Source organism: Phascolarctos cinereus, unplaced genomic scaffold (assembly GCF_003287225.1).
Source record: "Phascolarctos cinereus isolate Bilbo 61053 unplaced genomic scaffold, phaCin_HiC Scaffold_4;HRSCAF=312, whole genome shotgun sequence".
NCBI classification, from domain to species: Eukaryota; Metazoa; Chordata; class Mammalia; order Diprotodontia; family Phascolarctidae; genus Phascolarctos; species Phascolarctos cinereus.
In genome coordinates this window covers 156,077,978-156,100,886 of record NW_027555847.1, presented here as the reverse complement: position 1 = coordinate 156,100,886, position 22,909 = coordinate 156,077,978, and the positions used below count along the sequence as shown (strand labels likewise).

At 36.9% G+C, this 22,909-nt stretch overlaps 1 protein-coding gene across 7 annotated transcripts in view; it reads left to right on the top strand.

The window, feature by feature from the left end:
• The window catches only part of AGTPBP1 (ATP/GTP binding carboxypeptidase 1), a 229,603-nt gene that overhangs the window by 33,900 nt on the left and 172,794 nt on the right, over positions 1 to 22,909 (top strand). For all 7 annotated transcript variants that reach the window (XM_078152680.1, XM_078152679.1, XM_078152676.1 and 4 more), the window contains one exon: positions 1,289 to 1,365. In XM_078152680.1, coding sequence (XP_078008806.1) covers positions 1,334 to 1,365 — 32 coding nt within the window. In that variant the 5' untranslated portion in view covers positions 1,289 to 1,333. The remainder of the gene's footprint in view (positions 1 to 1,288; positions 1,366 to 22,909) is intronic.

Genomic DNA, 22,909 nt, shown 5'->3' with positions numbered 1-22,909 from the left:
ACATTTTCCCCAATAGGAAAATAATTCCTTACTGACGGAGAGGTTCTGCATATGCTGCTGTTTATGGAAACATAGTGTTGATTGCTTAACTTCCCAGGACACTACAGGGACTTTTTTTTTTTGGCTAGGCAATGGGGTTAAGTGACTTGCCCATGGTCACACAGCTAGTAAGTGTCAAGTGTCTGAGGCTGGATTTGAACTCGGGTCTCCCTGACTCCAGGGCTGGTACTATTTCTACTGCGCCACCTAGCTGCCCCTACAGGGACTTTTCAATGAGATTTGTAGTCATTCAAGGTTGGCCTAGTTATCCACACAAAAACCTCCAAAGTGGATGAAGAATATATATTGGCCAGATTATGAAATGTAGTTAGATGAGTAATATGTTGAGTATACTTTCATACTGGCATTATATCTTTATAATGAATACAGCTCAGAATTGTCTGAGAGGAAGAAATTGTCCTGAATCACATTTGGAAAATTGTGGCTCACTTTAAATGATCCCATAATTTTGACTGCCACAAAGTTCACTTTTTTAGTGCTAGTAATCTCTTGGTTATGCCATATGACTAAATCATGGAACACCATGATATGAGCAAGAATCAGAATTGTGAGAGAGAATAATTTAATATAACAAAATGTGTATCTGGACTAAATGGTTAATCCTCAGATAAAAAGAATAGACAGTAATGTTAGAGGAGTTTAGTGGAAGGAGATGTCACTTTTCATATAAATGTTCTGGCAAGGCTTCTTGGAGGAAGAAGGGGAAAGAGCAACTTTCACACCAAGTTGTAAAGAGTATTATTTTATTATTATTTCTTGATATAGGATTTCATTAGTGTAGGGAAGTCCCAGCATGAAAATTCCCTCCATTGATAGAAACCCACAACTTGTCTGTAATTTCTAATCTTAGACAGTTGTCTGGGAGCATTGAGAGATTAAGTCACTTGCCTAGAGTAAGAAAGCCAGTATATGTAAGAGGCAGGAATTCAACTGACTCCAAGGAGGTCTCTTTATCCACTAAGCCGTGCTATCTATCTTTGTTAAATGGTTGAAAATATCTCTGCAAGATTTTGATGCCACCCCACTGTCTGATTTTAAAGAATTTAATTACCATAGAAAATATATTCCAGTATCTTTGGGGGAATGTACAACTTATGAACACTGTTTTTGTATTTTTGGTTTTATTATATACTCTTCATAATTTCAGGATATTTCATTGTATTATAATTGCCAGTATACTGAAAATGAATCTATAAATGATGTTTTTAATTTCATCTTTTCTTCTTAGATTATTGAAATGAAGAATTGTTGAAATGAAGAAGTAACTGTCAAGATGAACAAATTAAAAGTGTTATCAGAAAAAAGGTATTGTAAATGCAACTATGATCATATGTAAGCCATTAAACACATGTGGTATAGGGAAAACTTTTCTTTGGATTGCTTTGTGATAAAGATACCATGCAGGTGAAGCATTTCTTTTATTACATTAGATAATATAAATTTTTAATATTTTTATACATATAAAATAATATTTTTGTTATATACATGCATATATAGTTACATATTAGGTGTGGAATTACTTTGTGAATAAAGACTATATTTTAAAATCACATTAAGTATCCCAAAGTGAAGTTTATTATACTCATCAAATATTTTAACTTCATACACTTGTGAAATTTCCAAATGAAAGAAGAATTTGGCTTCACGTGTGTTCTTTGGTAATAGGTATAATAGGAAAGTTGGTTTTAGATTCAGTTCAAAAGTAGCATTTTTTCTGCAAGTGCCAAAAAAACCCTATTATAGTCAAATCTGCCCATTAAATCATTTGCAGTTGAAGATCTTTAAAATAAAACTGTTTCCTTAAGTAAGTTTTAGTGTATACAACTTATATGAATTATTAATATTTCTGTACTTAATCCATAATCAAAGTTCTAGGTGAATTTTATCAGGAAGAATTACATGCCTTTCACTAATTTATTCCAAATATGAATAAGTGTATGAAGCTGGTGTAATAAGCCAATATCAGATGCTTTTGTAGCATGAAATGCTTCTCTTTCCTGTCTAGATTATAACTCCAGTTATTCCCTTTGGGCTTGTGTTTCTTTGGAGGAGTTTGAAGAAAAACAAAATTCTTACTCCATATAGGCCTTGGGGAGCCCCTTCTTTGGCACACTTGGCTGAAGGAGAGATTTGATGCTTAACAGAGTGCTACCCAAATGTCTGGGCAGAGGAAACTTAATTTCTCACTTCAAAACCTTCATCAGCTCCTGTAAGGAATAATCTCTGATTTCTTTTCTGAATTGCCTTTTTAAGATCTGTGTGACATAATGAAAAGAACATTAGAATTGGAATTGGGAGACCTAGATTCAAATCCTGTTTCAACATTTGATTAGTTGTATAACAATTCAATTGCCTAACTCTCTGAGCATATTTCCTCATTTTTAAAAGAGCTTATACTGCTTAGCTCACAGGATTAGTATGAGGAAAGCACTTAAAATTTTAGAAAGTGCCACATAAATGTGAATTACTACTTTGAAATACAGTTTTATAGATAGTGGCATAAAGGATGATCAAATATATGTATGACTGGAGAAGGAGGTGGGTTGGTCATATACATTAAGAGATTATAGATGGACAAATCAAACAAATGTTGCCCTGGTATCTATGACAATTTTAAAAAAACTCCACATAATTATGAAAAGGCCTCCAGTACTGGTAGATTCTCTACAAAGAATTTATGAAAAGACACGAACAAGAATTACATAGAGGTGTGGAGGGAGTGCTCACATTAATGAGGTCACTAATCCATAATGATTATCAGTTAACAGATATTTATTGAATACTTTTTATATGCCTAGCGTGTAATTGTAAGGGGTACAAAAGTTGTTCAGACATCTAGAGAATAATGTGCATGTTTTTGCATGTATATACATATTTCACCTAGTATTAACCTCTTACTTGGGATCTGGTCCTCTATCACTAATTTCTGCCCAATTTTTTTTTTTCTGTTTCTCTGGCCCATCATCACTTAATAAGTTCTCTTTCCACATCCTACAATATATACAACTTCCCTTTATATGTTAACAATACTTCCATTCTTCTAGTTATTCAAGCTTGAAACTTTCTCATCAGTTTGTCTTTCATCTTGTCCATCTTCAAAATAGGCTGTCTTTTGACTCTTTGTATCTCTAGTGCTTAGCACAGTGCCTGGCACATAGTAGGTGTTTAGCAAATGATTATTGATTGTTTGAACTGTTGCGAACAGCCACTTTTTTTTCCTTCACATTCTTAGGGCTTAGCACAATTCCTTTTAGATAATAGGTATGGAATAAATGTTTGCATTGGATTGAATTGTTGCTTCTTCCTTCAGAATGTCTGCCTCTTCTTCATCTCGGTTACTCTATTCCTAGCTCTTATCATACTATAATAGCCTGTTAGTAACAGTATCTGCTTGTTTTTTTTCTAGCTCTTATCATACTATAGTAACCTCTTAGTAACAGTATCTGCTTGTTGTTTGTTTGTTTCTAGCTCTTACCATACTATAGTAACCTCTAAGTAATAGTATCTGCTCTTTTTTGTTTGTTTCTCTCTACCCCCTGCTCAAGAACCTACAAATGTCTACATTCTTTTAGTTTATATTCTTTTAGGTTTCAAGGCCCTTTTGTAATCTAGTCATACTTAATTGCCCAGTTATATTTCCCATTAGTTTCTAACATGAACCAGACCAGTCACTGACTGTTTCCAGCCCTGATCCTGCAATCATCATCCAAGAAAATAATCCCTGTGGAGAAGGGGAGGATCATCTCCATCAACTACTGTCCATCTGCTCTCTTCAGGACAGGCATGCCAGCCTACTTAAAGGATCAGGGCTCACTAAAAGAGACAGGTGGTAATATATTCTAGGCAAGTCAAACCACTGCTGCCATCTCAACCATCACGTGCCCTTAGACCCTGATGGAGACAGATCAGGACTCTAAGCCCTAGAGCTCTGAGAATAACAGTGGCCCCAGACCACTGACCCTGTGTTCAGCCCTGCCACCATAGCCATTATCCTGGGAAGCAACTCCTGTGGAGACCTAATCTGACAGTGGGCAGGCGCTCAGGCTCTCTCCTCAGCATCCACTACTGCTAGAAGAAGGTTCTCACCACTAAAGTCCTTGCCACTGTCTAATAGTTCAACATCAGAAATTAATATGGTTGGTTCTGTCAGTGGAAATTAAATGAATAAAGATGCATTAACATTTAATTTGCTACTGTACTGTAAAGACCATGGAACCTTTTTAACTGACTTGAAGCTGAAATCTCCTATGTGTGTTATATCTTCCATGATAGTATGAGCTTCTTGAAAGCAGGGACTGTCTCTGCTTTTCTGTTTGTATCCTCAGCACTTAACACAATGCTTTGTACACAGAAAATGCTTAATAAACATTCATTAATTAATTTTATCAATTCTTTTTTTTGTTCTATTTAAGTCAATATACTTGGTATTCTCTTGCTTGGAGTGTTACCCTTATTTTTAATCTAATTGGGCATAGGTGACACTGTAGCACTTTCTTACCTCCACACAGGTTCAGCATGGCTATTTGTGGGATGGTAGCTATTTGAATCATGGCTGTATCCCTGGATGTGTCGCTATTGATAGACGTATCAGAAACACATAAATTAAAAAAAAAATCCCCTCTCCTCTCATCTTCTTAACTCCTTGCAGTCTGACTTTTGACTTTATCGTTCAACTAATGTGGCTTTCTTCAAAGTTACTAGCAATTTCTTAATGCTAAATCTCATGGTCTTTTCTCAGTACTCATCCTTCTTGATCTCTCTGCTGCCTTTGCCACTGTCAAATATACTCTTCTCCTAGATACTTTCTCTGTAGGTTTACATGACACCACTCTCTCTTGGCTTTCCTCCTACCAATCAGACTGTTCTTTCTCAGTCTCCTTTTCTGGATCTTCATCCAGGTCACACCCCTTAACCATGAGTATACCAACAGATTCGGTTCTGGGCTCTCTTCTCTTCTCTTCCTGTACTGTTTTACTTGGTGATCTTACCAGCTCCCATAGATTCAATGATCATCTCTATGCTGGTGATTCTCAGATCTACTTATCCAGCCCTCACTTCTGTTGACCTTCCTTCACAACTCCAAGTGTTTTTCAGACATCTCTAACTGGATGTCTAGTAGTCATTCTAATCTCAATATGTCCAAAACTCTTTATTTTTTGTGCCAAGCCATCTCTCTTTCCAAACTTCCCTGTAACTGTTGAGGGTACCTCTATCTTCCCAGTTATGTGACTCCTCACTCTCTATCACTCTCCCTTCCCCCCCCATTCAATCATTTACCAAGAAGTATCAATTTCATTTTCAGAACATCTTTTATATATTCCCCTTTCTCTCCTCTGATACTACCACCCTCCTGGTGTAGGCCCTCATGACCTCATGCCTGAACTGTTGTAGTTGCCTGCAGGTTGTTCTGCCAACTGCACAACTGTCAAAGGAATCTTCTCAAAGCATAGGTCTGACCATGTCACCCCTTGCTTAGTAAACCCTAGTGGATCCCTTTTGCCTTCAGGATCAAATATAAAATCCTCTGTTTGGCATTAAAAGCCCTTCCTAATCTCCTCCTGCCTACTTTCTCCATCTCCTTATACCTTATACACCCCTTTTCTCTCTTCCCCCAACAGGTACTCTTTGATTTGGTGGCATTAGCCTCCTTGTTGTTCCTTGAATGAGATAGTCCATCTACTAACTATGGGCATTTTTCACAGGCTGTCTTCCCTGCCTAGAGTATTCTTCCTCCTCTGCAGCAGAGATTCCTGGCAGAATATCTCTGCCTCTTGGATTCCCTGTTTTCCTTTAAGTCCCAGCTAAAATCCCATTTCCTTCAAGAAGCCTTTCCCAATATTCCTTAATTCTAGTGGCTTCTTTCTGAGATTATCTGTAATTTATCCTGTGGATAGCTTGTTTGTACATAGTTATTTGCATGTTGCTTTCCCGATTGGTTTATGAACTCTTCATGGACAGAGACTGTCTCTTATCTCACTTTGCACTCCCAGTGCTCTGTGGAGTGCCTAGCACATAGTAGGCACTTAATAAATGTTTATTAACTGATCTCTAGAATTTTAAAACTAGTAGCCACTCCTCTAGGGACCCAACATGACAGTGCTAGTAGAAGTTGAAGGAGCGAGATGGAGTGGTGAGTAGGATTATGCATATAATGTTTATGTGTCTGTGTTTAAGTATCTTAACATATGAATTAAAAGATTAAAATTTCCTTTTGTTTATGGGAAAATTACAATACTTCCAAGATCAGAATAACTTTAAAATGTGTAAGATGTTTTATTTCTGATCTGACCTCAAGCCATGTATGGCAACATCAAGATTACATTTACAGATGTGTAACAAATTTGCACAGAATTCAGAAGTAATTTTGACCAAGGTAGAATTTCACACAAACCTTTTGATTCCTTCTTTTTTGAGAAGTGATCATAATATACTATCATTTTTTAATTCTATGGCATTAAAAAACCCATAAACTTGTTTAGGAGGATATATAAGGGGAGATGGATATTTAGTCTACCACTGTGTAAGTCATCATTAGACATGGGATGTTGAGCCCCAAACCAGAAACCTATCTATGTTTTCAGTCTGATGTATGGAGGAACCTTTTGATCTTAACTGAATGAGTATGCTAACTGGGCACTATTTACATGTGTTTCTACTTTACTGTTTTGTACATTTTTCAGGTTTGTAACAAAAATAAATAGGCAGGATAACCTTATTTCCTTTTTTTTGAGAGTCTTACTAAACTATTAAAGCAGGGGATTGTTAATTTTAGCATGACATTTGATAAATCTCTCATCATATTCTTATGGGAATGATAGAAAGATGTAGCTAGACAGTATAATTTGGTAGATATTGAACTGTTTGGATAGATATGAAGAGCAGTCATGTATGTTTCAGTTTCTGATTGAAAGGAGTTCATGAGTGGAGTACCCTAGGTAGCTCTGCTTGGTTCCTTGTTGTTTAACATTTTTTATCACTGACTTGATTAAAAGCATAGAAAACATACGTACTAGATTTACAGAGGGCCCAATGCTAGGAGGGACAGCTAATACACTGAATGACAGAGTTAGGATCAAGAATAATTTTGACAAGCTGAATAATTTTCACATTAAGCTGAATCTAAGAATGTGAAATTTAAAAGGAATAAATGTAAAGTCATGCAGTTGGGTTAAAAAAAATCAGCTTCACAAGTGAAAAATGAGGAAGGCATGTTTAGATAACAGCTTGTTTTAAAAATGATCTGGAGGTCTTAATGGAATACAAAACTCACAGGAGCCATTAGTTTGATATGGCAGGCAAGGTAAGTAGTTTCCAAGAATAAGGAATTCCAGGAATAAGTCTTGGTCAGACCACATTTGGAGTATTGTGTTTAGTTCTAGGTGCCATAGTACAAGGAAGACATGGATAAATTGGAGAATGAACAGAAGAAGACAACCAGATTGGCGAAGGGCCTTTATCATGCCACATGAGGGATCAGTTAAATAAACTGGGATGTTTGGCCTTTAGAAGAGAATAATACTAAGGGAATATGATAGCTGTCTTCAAGCATTTGAAGGGCTGTCATGTGGAAGAGGGATTATACTTAATCTCTTTGGATTGACACATCAGATTAGGAACAGTGAGTGGAAGCTGTGAGGCTACAAATTTAGGTTTCATGCAAGCAAAAACTTTCTAATAATTTGAGCTAGAATAAGCTGCTTTGGGAGGTATTTAAGGAAAAGCTGGATGACCACTTGTTTGATAGATTATAGAGTTTTCTTTTTTAGGTATGAGTTGGACTAGATAACCTCTAAGGTCCCTTCCAACTCTGAAATTTGTGATTATATTGAATAGATTAAAAAAAACAAAAACAAGCACTTTATTAAAATGGCAATAAAATTAAGCATGTTCTAATTAATTTTCAGTTAGCATTTAATAAAGTGCCTATAATATAAAGAACACCATGCTAGACAGTGAAGGAAATGCAAAATTTAGGTAAGCCTTCATGGAGATTAATTGGGGGTTGAGATATAAGCATAGATGACTATAACATATAGTATTACAAAAAAGCTCATCAAAGTGGCGTAAACCTATGCTATATGAGTTCTCATCTATATTACCTATATTACTATTACACCTTGACCATGAATCCATAATATTTTTGTGACTTACTGGCAGTGTGGTTGAAAAGATTTTTGGTTAAAGCATTAGATTAAATAGCCTCAGAGAGTCCTTCCAATTTTGAAATACTGTGATTTTAACTATGTGAGAAGGTGCTTACTAAAAGAAAAATAAAAGAATAGGGTGGATTTTTCTTCAAATAAAATCTAAGTTTATTTCATTGTAATAAATGCTCTACTATTTATCACTCTCCCTCACTTTCTCCTTCCAAGTTCACCCATTAATGTGAGCTACCTATCTTGGTACCATAAGTCAGATGACCTAGTTTCTAGTATTCTTCCACTGACTAGCTTTGTGACCCTAGCAGCTCACTGTTTGATTTTCCTCATCTATTAAAAAAATAGGAGGTTAGACTCCATGATCTTTAAGATTCCTTTCAACTCAAAAATGATATGACTAAAATGTTTAAGGAAAAAGGATTAGCTTATCCCTGTAGCTTTTGTAATTTTTGTTATTTATAGTTTGGTTCTACTAACAGAAACTGTTTACTAACACAGAATGTCCTTGGAGAGTCTAGTTCTTTTTCTTGCTAAACACCTTAAACAGATTTTGACCATGATAGACAACATAAAACTTTTAAGCTGTTTTAAAAACGTTTTTCATGTTTTTTCCTCATAGCTTGTACTACATTGCATTAGGTTGTCATAAAGAAGTTTGGTTTTTTAAAATGTTCTGTTGAGGTGACAAGTTAAAGATAATTTTTTTTGAATTTAAAAATTATAAACTACACTCAAAACCATAAATAAGATAATAATAATAGCTGACTTTTTTGTGCCCTATAGTTTGTAAGACATTTTAATACACATTTTAAAATTTGAGCCTTGCAATACCTCTATGAAGTGGATACTACAAGTGTTATTGCTTGCATTTTACAGATAAGGATTTGAAGATCATGACTTGCCCAAGGTTACATACTTAGGAAGTGTTTGAAGAATTTGAATCCAGGTTTTCATAGTCCAAGTCTAGTATTCTGCCCTCTAAGGCACACTACCTCTAAATGTGGATTAAATCTCCATATAAAATTTCAACTATTTACCTTTTTTTGAGAAAAAATGAAAATATAATAAAATTTGACCCAAAAGCCCTGTTTGTCTTCAATCCCTTTTTTGAATCTGTATTTGCTAATGAAATATTAAAAAAATATTGTTGTAGACAGATTGGATATGTCTCAAAACTGGTTATATCCTCCCCACCAGGAATCCTGTTGCCATTATATCTCAGGGATAGATTTAAGAGGAAAGAAAGGCTGTATTTACATAAAATTCTTTAGAGTTATTCATTATAACACAAAACCAGTAGTCATTCTAGTGATTGTGGGATGACTAACTAAATTATGGTATATCTGTTTTGCCACAGTATGAAAATAAAAGAACTTAGATTCGGAAAGACATATACCAAATGATACAAAACAAGGTCAGCAGAATAATTACAACATAAACATTAACTATACCAAGAATTCTTTTTCGTCTTTGTCTTCTCTTATAGTTTTGAGATCCTCTTTCCTAATAGAGTCTGTCTTCCTGTACTTTAGCTCTACTTAAAAAAAAATTCAGTTTTTACTGATTCACCAAAAAATACAACCTGTAGAAGTTCCATTGTTTTTCCATTGACCTTTGCAAATTTATAAGGATAATCAGGAAATAGTATTCCTTTTACTGATTCCCATGTAATTTGGTTAACAACATATTAACAGTAGTTTGGGTTAAATTATACTCAGAATTCTTCTGTTACCAGAAACTTGTCTGCAACCTAAACCAAACAAAAAAAAAAAAGTAGTGGGAGAGTACCTGTGAGGATTTTTTCTATAAAACTGTTTCCATCCAGATGTATCATCTGATCCAGTGAGAAAGTACATCAGGAAGTCATCAAGTTCAGCATCCCATCCAGGGCAAGAATTTCTCCAGTGATAGAGAACAACTTTATGAGGCTTCTTGTTCCTGATTAGCCAGCTCTCATTTTTAGAAAGTACTTTCTTATGTTGAGTCAGTTTCCCTCTCTTTAGACACATTAAAGATGGTACTGAGATGTATTATGATCAATTCAGAGAATAACGGAATTTTAATTTTTCATGAATTTGGTGCTATGAGAGGTAGTGTGTGATAAAGTCTCACCTCTCCCACATACTGGCTGTGTAACCCTGGGTAAGTCATTTAGCCTCTTAGTGCTCTAGGCAACTCCCTAAGGCTATACATTGCAGAGAAACTGCTGACTTGTTTTGGTAGAAGGAATTTTTTCATCCAGGAGTTCCCTATACTAATGAAATCACAGGTCCATTCTCTATCCCTATTACTTTGGTGCTGTACTTCTATTGAGATAAAGACCAAGATTTTTTAGTAAGCAAGACCATAATATTGAGATTTTAGTTAATAAATTCCTCAGATTTTTTCCATGTAAGGTACTGCCATGAAGAGAGCAGAAAGAGGTTCAGAAGAGGACACAGACAAGCAGGGAGTTTTGTTACTCATGTTAAATTTATTATATACTTAGCTTCTTCTCCTTCCTTACCAAACTGTATGTAATAGAAGCCCACAGTTTCATATACACTACACTTACTTTTCTGTTCCTTTTTTATATGTTTATTGATATTTAAGTTCATAAAAAAATGAAAATTTAAGAAAAACAAATTATTGCTATCAGGTTTCTTCTATTCTATCCTTATTCAATTGATTTTTTAGAAATGTGAGACTTTATATTCATCTCTGTTAAATTTCATCTTCTTTTTTGTTTGTTTCAGCTCATTGTCCTATGCTGTTGAGATAATTTTGAATCTTCATTCTGCCAGTTATCATAGGATCATAGATTTAGAGCTGAAAGGGACCTTAGAGGTCATCGAGTCCAACTCCCTCATTCTACAGATGAGGATACTGAGGCACAGAGAGGTTGAATGACTTGCCCAGGGTCACACAGCTAGTAAGTGTCCAATGTGGGATTTGAACCTAGGTCTTCAGACTCCGGGTCCAGTCCTTTGTCCACCATGCCATGCTGCCTTATCATTATCTCTCTCTTTACTCTCATCAACAAGAAAGGAATGAGTTATATAGAGTAACATCTCATGTATGCAGCATCATTTTTGGGGAAATGAGATATTCTACATGAGTTTTGATTTTCAGAGTGTGAATACAACTAAAATAAAAAGAATATGCAAGCTTATCTCAGGGACTCCCAGCTTTGTCTTTGATTTTCAAGTATGTTTTGATGAACATTTTTCTAAAATGTATTATATACGTCATTAACAGAGCCATATTTCAATGTCTTATAGCGGTGTGGCAGTGACCCTGGGTTCTCAAAGACTCTTCCTTCTTGCCCTTTGTGTTTCATGCTGTTGACCAATTTCTCCACTTGAGTACTTTTTTCCTTCTTAGGTTTTCATGATATGGATGTCTCTTGGTTCTTCCCACCTATATGATACCCATTCTCGGTTTCTTTTGTTAGATCATCCCTGTGTCCTCTCCTCTAACCATGGATTGATTGATTGATTGATTTAAGGCAATTGGGGTTAAGTGACTTGCCCAGGGTCACACAGCTAGTAAGTGTCAAGTGTTTGGTCTGAGTCCGGATTTGAACTCAGGTACTCCTGACTTCAGGGCCGGTGGTCTATCCAGTGCGCCACCTAGCCGCCCCTAACCATGGATTTAACAAGTGTCCTCTTCTCTTCTCTCTCTACACTCTGGTTCTGCTCCCATGGGTTCAATTATCACCTTTATACACAAGACTCTTAGATCTATTTATCCAGCCCCAGTTTCTTTCCTATACTCCAGTTGTGCAACAACAATGGCATTTTGGACATTTAAAAACAGAGTTCCTTAATCATCTCTAATTTAACTTCTCTAAAACAAGAATGAATTATGGTTCCACTGAAATCCACCTCTTTTCTCTTGTGCATCACCATCTTTCTGGTCACCAAGGCTCTCAACCTCAGTGTCGTTAACTCCTCATTCTTCTTCATACACTCTTCCCTGTCTAGTATAATTAATTGTCATGTTTTGTCACTTCTACAACATTTGTTACATCTGCCCTCTAATCTACCACCTTAGTTTGGGCAATCATCATTTCTATTTCAATTGCCTTCTAATTCATCTTCCTGCTGGAAATTTCTCCCATCTCCATTCCATCCTTCACAGAAATGCCAGAATGGTATTTCTAAAGTGCAGGCCTGACTACATTGCCCCCTTGCTCCAACAAGCTGGAGTGGCTCCCTTTTGCCTCTAGGATCAATTACATACTCCTGAAATTTAAAGGATTTCATAGCCTGTCATCAGACTACATTTCAGCCTTATATGTTATGCACCATTACTATTTCTTCACACTCTTTAGTCCATTCAAACTGTCCTTTTTGCTGTTACTCACAGATGATGTTCCATCTCTTATCTTAATATCTTTTTACTGCCTTTCCTCTTGTTTAGAATTCCTCTCTCCCTCCCTCAGTCTCTTAGTATCCCTAATTACCTTCAAAGGTGAGAACAATTTCCAATTACTACAAGAAGCCTTTCCTGATTCCTCTAGTTACTAGTGCCTCCCTGCCAACATTATTTTGTTTGTTAAATCTAATATACGTAACAGTGAAAAGGATATGAGCTCTTTAAGGGCAGACTTTGTGTTAGCTACAAATTTTATAACCCATGTTGTGGGTGAAGGTCTTCTGCTATTTACAATGGCTTGCTTTTGAGGTTGGAGTCGAATGATTCTTTTATCCAACTTCTTTGTTAGACTAGATCAAAAAATGATAAGGCAACTGTTAGAGTTGTTAAACACAAATATAGTATCATGAAAAGTTCTTTTGTTTTTATAGAAACGCAATATTTCAGCCTTTTTTTGTTGTATTACTGAGAATTTGGTGGTCTTATTTTAATGATTTTATATAAAGTGATTAATTTCTATTTTCAACAATGTGAAGAGAATGGTTAATGTATGACTTCAAATTTAATTTTTAAACCAATGTCTAATTCCAATATGTCTTACTTACAAAAAGAGTTTGTTATAAATATAATAACTGTACTATGTATGAGTCAACGTGATTTGGTAGGAAAGGGCTTTGAAATCAGAGGACCTGGGTTCAGATTTTGTCTCTGTCACTTAACTATCTCTATGAACTGGGGCAAGTCACTTAATCTCTGTGAGCTTCAGTTTTCTCATCTGTAAAAGGGTTGGACAAAATGGCTTCTAATGTTCCTTCTCATTCTAAATCTAAAGAATGGGTTAGAAAATTTTGCATATGTGCATAGGATGGGCAGGGAAGATGCGTCTTTGGATTCTGGCCTACTTAGTTCGTCCTCAATTTTGGAAACATTTTCTACCTATATAAATTCATAACTTATCTGTAATTTGTAGCTTTTGAAAGTTACTTGAGGTGTCAAGAGATTAAGTGACTTGTCCATGGTCCCATGGCTAGTCTATGTCAGAGGCAAGACTTTGATCCCAGGTCTTGCTGACTCACTTTTCACTGTGCTGTGACTTAATTAGAATATATGGTTCTTTTAACTTCCTGGGTTTTTAAAAATTACGTTAATGAATAGTTTGGTAATGCAAGATCATGTCTTTTCACATATCTGTTTTTACTCAACTTTTAATAAAAGCTTTTAATGTTTTCAAAAGCAGCAGCATCCTCCTTCCCCTCCCCTAATAAAATCCCCCAAGTAAAACATTAATTCTATGGTAGTTTTTTTTCCTTCCATCTTTGGTGAGGAGGATAACATTTAAAGACAGAGTGTAGAAAAAGAGCAGAAAGTCAAGGACTAAATCTTAGTGTTCAGGGAGTAGGAGCAAGAAAGGACACTGAGGAGGAATGAACATAGAGTTTGAGGAGGAAAAAATAGGACAGTATATTGTTAAAAAGCTAAGGAGGGAAAGATTTTCAAGCAGGAGAGGATAGAACTTGAATAAATTACTTGCTTGAGATCGTACAACTAGTAAGGTCTAGTTCCAGATCTAGTATTCTGTTTGCTACTCCAAGGTTACCTCTATTTGAGAAAGATATTAGAGAATCCTAAAATGATGGAGGTTTTTAAATTGTTCATTGTTGCATGTTTTAAGTGTGGTTTACTGTAGTTAGAATAACTCACCAGTTGAATATTTTGATAAAGTTTTAAGGACTAATATTTCCTTCAGTTGAAAGTGACAGAAATGAAACTGAGAGGTTAAGTGATTTGCCTGTAGTCATATAGAAAATACTGTGATTGAGGTAGGATTCAAACCTAGTTCTTCTGACTCTAGGTCAAGCACAATATCCTTTATGCCTAGAGAGGATGAACTACTTCTTTTGTTAAAGAGTAAATTCCTCATTTATTTTGTGTTGTTTTTCTATTTTTTTTCTTTTTTGGTGAGGCATTTGGGACTAAGTGACTTGCCCAGGGTCACACAGCTAGTAAGTGTCGTGTTTCTGAGGCCAGATTTGAACTTAGGTCCTCCTGACTCCAAGGCTGGAGCTCTATCCTTTGTGCCACCTAGCTGCCCCTTTGTTTTTCTATTCTTATGATGGAACATTAAACTATTTGTAAACATATATAACAGTTAAAATACGGTCCCTAAGGTCTACATGGTTCCCAGTTCTTTAGCTTTAGGGAGTTTATTTTAGGTGAGAACTTATGAGTTCAGTCACAATCACTCCAAGCCCCTAGTTAGGAAAATTATTAACTTTGAGATTAAGATTGCACCCTCTGCCTAACTTTATGTTCATTTCTGTCTCTAGTTAACCCTTGGCCTCATTGTAGTTGAGCCAGAATTCAGTTTATTGGAAATTTCTGCATGATAAAACAGCGGACTATATTACAATGTCTGTGAATATACAGGCACTGGAAGGGAAAGTTGGGGAAAGAGATGACCTTTTTTTCAGGATGTAACACAGTTTAACAGTTTTTCTTTGAGATTCCTGTAGAACTGATGATTTTCCTTGATATCTTCTTTCTCTGCCACAGTACAGTGTTACCTTTGTTCCCCAGAGAAGTGCTGGGATTACATGTTTGCTTCAACTTCTTTGCTTCCAGACCTTCAGAATGTTCTGGTTCTGAGATAGTTCTTTTCTTCTATACAATTTTCTTTGTGACCAAGTCTCTCACACAGTAGCTTGGATTGATTTAAGGAGGTATACAGCCTTCAAATTTGTGTGTTAGGCTGAATATTTAATTATTGGTTCTATCGAGATGTTTTTATGTAACAAAGTCAAGTCAATAAACATTTATGAAATATCTTCTTTGTGCTAGGCTCTATGCTAACATGGGGAAATAAAGCCGCTAATTTCAAGAACCTTGCAGTCTAATGGAGGGGGTCAGAGAAAAGACAACATGTTACAACTATGTACAAACAAGATATAGAGGTTATGTTGGGGGTAGTCTTAGGAGGAAGACAGGAAATGGCTACTTGTAGAAGGAGGGACTGTAGCTGAGACATGAAGGAAGCCAGGAAGCAGAGATGAGTAGAGAGAGTTCCAGGGATGGGCAACAATGAAAATGTCTGGAGTTCAGAGATGGAGTGTCATGTGAGAAGAACTGCAAGGATATCTGTGTTACTCGATTGCAGAATTTGTGGAGGGGAAAGTAAGGCATAAGAAAACTGCAAAGGGCTAATTACTTTTAAGTGTGTGGCATAATCAATGAAGCCCCACTCTTTTTGAGCCCCATTTTAACACCCACAGTCAGCTTCTTTTCCTTTCTGGAGAGGACATAAATTATGCATTTGACATATGTAAAAACTGCACATTTGTCAACATATTTGCCAAGACAATTAGCAGAATGTCACCACAGAGACAAGAAAATGATTAGCAAAAAATAGTGCATTGCCTCTGAGATTATCTCTGATTTTCTTGTATGTATCATTTATACATTGTTGTTTGCATATTGTCTTCCCCATGAGTCTCTGAATGCCTTGAGAGCAGAAGTTGTTTTTTGTCTTTCTCTGTATCCCTAGGGCTTAGTACTTAATTTTAAATGATTGCTGACTTGACTTGTCTAAAAACTTTTTTCTCCTTGCCAATTAGCTAGGAAATATTTTTGTTTTATTATTGAAATTTTGTATATGTGTGCTTCATTTGTGATGTTGAAGTGATCCTGGGTACTTTAAAGTTGTGCCAATGGAGCATCGTTTCTGATAGGTCCTATTAAGCTGAAAAGATCTCAAGTGTGGTTCAAAAAAGTACTGTGTCTATGTTGTCCATTTAACCAAGTTAAATTTGGAAGAGCCTATCACCACTACATTTGGAAGGATTGGCCACCATGTAATAATTGTTTTGTCCAAAGCAGCTACCATATAAAACCTGCAGCTAAACAAGGGTTCTTAACCTGAGGTCTGGGAACTTGTTTTTTCAATATTTTTAGAACTTTATTTCAATTTAATTGGTTTCCTTTGCAATCCTATATATTTTATCTTTATACACCTTAAAACGTTATTGAGGATAATCTGTTTAGTTTGTAACCCTTTTTAACCAACCTTTTTTTTCTTATTTTTCCAATTTTCTTAAACTTTACTCTTCTCTGCATAATGTACTCTGCAATCTAATGGCACTCCCCTCCTTGCCATACCTCATAAAATACTATCCTTTCCTGACTCTAGGTATTTTCACTGGCTGTTCTCTATCTCTGTAAGTGCTCTCCTTTCTCATCTCCACCTCTTGACTTCTTTCAAGTCTCAGATAAAATCCTATCTTCATCAAAAAGCCTTTCTCGGTTCCCCTTAATGCTAGCACTTTCCTTTGAGATTTCCTCCAATTTTCCTGTATTATATCTTTTGTTTGTATCTAATTGTTTGCATGTTGTCTTCCCCATTACTCTGTGAGCTCCTTGAGAGCAGGAACTATCTTTTGCCTTTCTTTGTATCCCTGGCACTTAGTGCAGTGCCTGGCACAGAGTAGGTGCTTAACAAATGGTTATGACTGACTGGCTTTTTTTTAATTTAAAAAAATTAGCAATAGAGGTCCTGAGCCAGAAACTGTTACTAAACAAGAAGCCTTTTATTCATTAAGCATTGTGTAAGAGAGAATAAAAGTAGTTATTTTCCTTTCCTAGTTAGAAGATTCTCCATCTCATATGTTACTATGTCTAACTGCTATATAATTCAGTATACTCTTTTGATGATATATATGTTGGAGGAGAAAAGAATATGCATGTCCAATTACAGGTAAAAGAAATTAAAAAAATATTAGGCAAGATTAACTTATGAATTAATTTCTCTCAGAAGGTAAGCACTTCCAAACAGTATTTGTTTTCTTGGTAAAATGGGAAGTCAGAGTTAAGCTAAAACCTAATAATTGTCAAAAAAAAATCCCATTTAACTTTTAAGCCATAAATACATATTTTAAATAGTTTTTATTATTTCTTTGTTTTTCTCCTATTGCCTTAAGGGGTTATCTGGATTCACTTCATTAAATTTGAACTGTATGTGAGTAATGTGATTTCCAATGCTTAAGATTTTATGATGATCATGTTTAGAATTTTTTTCATGAGATTGTGGACATGTATGGGTGCACATGTGCTTTTTGCCTTAGCAAGTGTAAGAAATGTTAGTATTTAGGATTGGAAGGAACTTTAAGAGATCATAATACAACTTTTATTTGATAAATCAGGAAATTCATTCCCAGAGAAGTGACTTGGTAATCACACAGGTACTACTGACTTTCCACTACCTGGTGGGTATTGCTAGGGTTAGAATTGGAGAATTGTAATGCTTTTTATAATACAAATTCAAAATAATTAAACTGATTTAAGAAATAAGATAATTCTAAAATTGAATAGGTGCAATATAAGCTGTAAAATTAAAGAGCCTAAAGGAATATTTTTAAAGTAAATATGCTTCAGTGAATAAATGTAATTCTCATACATGTCTTTTCAAAAATGTTTTATAGAGGATCTACCTAAAATACTCCTAAAGACTTTCCTCTTAATCAGAGGAAAACATTAGAATGGCAACTAGTATATGATTCAGTTCTTTCTATCATGTAATTCTCCACTCACCTGGCCATATCTGCATCCATGTCATCCTCAGGTCTCCTCCTCTCCTTTTATCCCAAATGTTGCTTCATCCCTCTTGCCTTCAGAGAGCGTAGGGGTAATAGGATGAGCCAGCAATTTCCAAGAATTTTAGAAAGATGAATGGTGAACTAGTGTTGTCATGTTCTCCAGGGAAAGATTCCAGGTTGAGGGGTAACTAATACCTTAAATACCTCTTAAGATGATGATACTCTTAACACACTCTACCTTGTGTCATACTTAATTTGTATGGTTGGCTGCCCATCCCTACATTAGTTATGAAGCTCTTTGAAGGGAGGACCATGTATTTTTTCATCTTTCAAGTCTCAGCTTTGCACTTAACAAATGTTTGTTTATTCGAAAGAGCCTTCCTGGGGCTCAATCAGTGGCTAACTGTTGGCCATCACCCATTCTTTTACTTGTTTTCCTAAAAAGCATGGAGGAGTTTCGAAAAATCCAGATCTTCAACTCATATTCATTTATTAAAAATAATTTCTTAAGTACTTACTATGTGTAAAAGGCTGCAACAGATATAATTAAGACATGATTCCCTGTCCTCAAGAATTGTGAACTCTTTCCATGCTCCAGAGAAGTAAAACAGCAGACCTCAGAAATGGACCATTTGTTAATCAGAAGCCTCTATGTGGAAGCCCAGTTTTGTGGCCACACTATGATCCATCCACATTGTCCTTTCCTACCTTGGTGTCTCTAAGTAGCCTTGTAATAGTCTCCTAATTGATCTCCCTTCATTCCATCCAGTCTTCCTCTCTCTTCGATCTGTCATAGTTGGTAACATTGCTGGTAAATTGATAACTCCAAAATTACAGCTCTAACTATATCACTCCCTGTTCTAGAAGCTCCAGGGGCTCTTTTTTGCTTTTAGGACAAAATATAAATTCTTCTGAGTGTGAGATCAAATGAGATAGTATTTGTAAAGCATTTAACACAGTGCTTGGCACATAGTAGGTGCATAAAAATGCCTGTTGCCTTCCCTCTCTCTGTTGGCATTTTAAGGCCAGTGAGTATTGTTTAGGAGGGTACAATCATCACCCTCTAAAATAAAACTGTAGTGATTTATCAGATTAATCAGTAAGCATTTATTAAGTGTCTTCTATTTGCCAGCCACTGTGCTAAATACTTGTGATACAAAGAAAGGCAAAAAACAGTCTTTGCCCTCAAAAAAGTCACAACCCAATTGGAGACAACAGGCAAATAAATATATACAAACAACTTATATATGCAGATTAAATAGGTAATAATTAGCAGAGGGAAGACACTAGAATTAAGAGGGATTGGGAAAGACTTCTTTGTAGAAGGTAAGATTTTAGTTGGGACTTGAAGGAAGTCCCAGTAGGTAGAGAGTATGAGGGAGAGCCTTCCAGAGAAAATGCCCAAAGCTGAGAGATGGAGTTTCTAGTTGGTATAATAGCAAGGAAGCCTGTGTCACTGGATCAAAGAGTATATAGGGGTGGGAGTGGTTTGTCAGGCACAAGAGAAAGGTGGTCAAGGGCAGATTATGAAGGGCTTTGAATGCAAAACAGAGGATTTGATATTTGATCCTGAAGGTAATATGGAGCCACTGGAGTTTATTGAGTAGAAGAATGACATAACCGGACCTGTGCTTTTGCAAGGTCCCTTTGACACTTTAGTGGAGAATGGACTGGATTGGGGAGAGTCTTGTTGTTGGCAGCCTATGGCTATTGCAGTAGAGGGCCTGCACCAAAGTGGTGGCAGTATCAGAGGAGAGAAGGGGGCATATCTGAGAGATGTTGTGAATTGATAGTTCTTGGCAAATGATTGGGTGGGGAGGGTGATAGAGAGTGACACCTAGGTTGCAAGCCTGGTGTTTGGGAGGATGGTGATGCCCGCAACACTTATAGGGAGATTTGGAAGGGGAGAGAGCTTGGGACAAAAAATAAGGAGCTCAGTTCTGGATGTATTGAGTTTAAGGTGACTACTAGACATCAAGTTAGAGATATCTGAAAGGCATTTGGAAATGTGAGACTTGAGGTCAGCAGAGACGTTAGGGCTGGATAAGTAGTTTTGAGAATCATCAGCATAGAGATGATAGTTAAATCACTAAGTAAAGTAGTATAGAAGGAGAAGAAAAGAGGGCCCAGGACAGAGCTCAGTGGGATACTCATGGTTAGTGAGTGTGACCTGGATGAAGATCCAGCAATAGAGCCTGAGAAGGGGTGATCAGATATGTAGGAAAGCCAGGAGAGAAGGGGTGTCCTGAAAACCTAAAGAAAAAAGAATATCAAGGAGAAGAGAGTGACCTACAATGGCAAAGATTGTAGTGAGGTTAGTAAGAATGCAGACTAAGAAAAGTCACAGCGAGCATCTGTTGTAGATGGCCTTCTTAAGGAATTTAGCCACAAAGGGAGGAAGAGATATAGGATGATAATTAGCAGGGACAGAAGGATCAAGGGAAGGCTTTTTTTGAGGATGGGGGAGACATTGGCATGTTACTAGTTGGGGAAAGAACCAGTAGACAGCAAGAGATTGAAGATAGGTAAGAGTAGGGATGACAGGGGGGTCAGTTGGCTGGAGGAAATGGGATGGAGTGGTATTCTTTGTGCACTTAGAGGGATTTGCTTTGGCAAGGAATATGGCCACTTCTTTATATGAGACAAGGGTGAAGGAAGGCATTATGACAGAAGGTATTTGAGTGACATGAGATGAGGTGGAAGAGAGAAGATGGAACTCTTGGCAAATGGTCTCAATTTTTTCAGTAAAATACAAGGCAAGATTTTCATCTGAGAGAGTGGGGGGAGGAAGAACCAAAAGAGATTTGAGGAGAATAAAAAGGTATGGAGGAGTCACTAAGATGAGTAGGATTTTAAATTTATAAGGGAAATGTAGAAGAATTGCCCAGCAGTAGTGAGGACCCAATTGAGATTGTGTAACATAAATTTGTAGAGGACTCAATTAGAATGGTTTCATGATTTTCTTTAGTTTAGCTCAGCAACACATGTATAGTGGAAAAGGCAGAGGATGGTGTGAGTGAGCCAAGGTGGAGAACATAATAAATTATGTGACCAGGGGACCAGGGACTCAGTGTAGAATTGAACTGGTTCACCAAGAGATGAAGAGGAGGAAAGGAGGAGAAAGTGGCTAGTACAGGGAGATGACCTGGGAGAGAACTGAGGGATTGAAGGATTGAAGGTAACAGGGTAGATGAAGAATAGTGCTTGGTATAGGAAAGCCAATAGATTGTAATCAAGTAAGGGAATTTCAGAGTTCTTGAACATGGAGGTAGTGAATTTGTCAGTGAATGCAAAATCAAGGATTTTGTACGTGGCTAAGGTGAGATGGAGAAGTAGGTCATAGGAAATGAGTAAGTTGAGAATTTGGAAGGTTAGGATATTTGAAGAAATGTCAATAATGTTGTTGAAGTCCCCTGGTATGAGCACAAGAGTTGGGGAGGAGAGGTACTGTACTCATTGAGGAAGGAAGGGGAGTGTCCTGGAGTTTTGTAGATAATAACTACTTGGATGTTGACTGGGTGGAAGATGTGAATTCTGTGGTCCTCAAAGAGGGAGAGGTTACTGAGTGATGGTAGTAGAGGGAGACACCTGGAAGTTGTGAGATAGAGCAAGGAGTATTTCAACTCCTGTATCTTGACCTGTGAGCCAAGGGCAATTAGTGAAAGTATAGTCACTATTGGAAACCAAGGAGGTTGTATCATCAGGGGGAACTAGGTCTCAATGAGAGTCAGAGGATGAAAGGAATGGGAGAGAAAAAGATTTAAGATGAAAGCACATTTGTTGCCAATAGAGCAGACACAGAAGACACAGTGGAAGGGAGTGAGTAGCATTTAATTGACAATTGGGATAGAAAGATTGAGGGTTATGCGAATAAGAAATGAGATGGTGGGGAATGGGGTTTGGATGATGACCTACAGGTGTTCAGATTCACTGGGATGTGTTAGGTGTGACCACATGTGAGTATGTTAATCATTAAAGGGCCTCTTTTTTTCCTATGGGTGGCTGGACACCAGTTAAGAGACATGTGCAGCATGAGATGCAGTGCAAATGAAAGGAAGGCCTTGAAAGCCTCTGTTTCTTTTTTCCTCCCTGAAGGCTGTGTGCCAGGTGTGGTGTTAGGTGTTGAGACTACAAATACAAAACTGTGATAGTCCCTGCCACAAAATAACTTGTATTCTACTTGGGTCGGGGTGGGAAGGGTGCAGGGCTATAACATGTTCATGGGTTATTTTAAAATACGGAATATATTAAAAATACCCAGTAGTGGGGGTACTAACAAATAGGGGAATCAGGGAAGGTCTTTTAAAGTAAGTGACACTTGAGCTTAACCCTGAAGAGATCTAGGAGCTCTAGAAAGTAGAAATGAGGAGGGAAAATGTTCCCGATCTGGAGGACAGCCAGGCAGGCAGGAGAATGTCATGTGTAGGGAAGAACGACTAAACTAATTTTGTTGGATTGGTCTGTGGGGTGGGGGGGTGTAGGGGTGGGGGGGAAGAGCAGCATAGGAGGGGAGAGTATTGTGTAACCAGGCTAGAAAGTTGGGCTAGGACAAAATTATGAACGGTTTTAAATGCCAAACAATGGAATTTATATTTATCCTAAAGGCAAGGAGAGGCCACTGAAGCTTCTTGAGTTGGGGAGTGACAGGGTCAGACTTATTGAAAGTTTTGTGGACCACTGATGAGAGAGGGGAGAGAATGGATGCAAGAATAATTAGGAAGCTATGTAGGAGTCTGACATACTGGA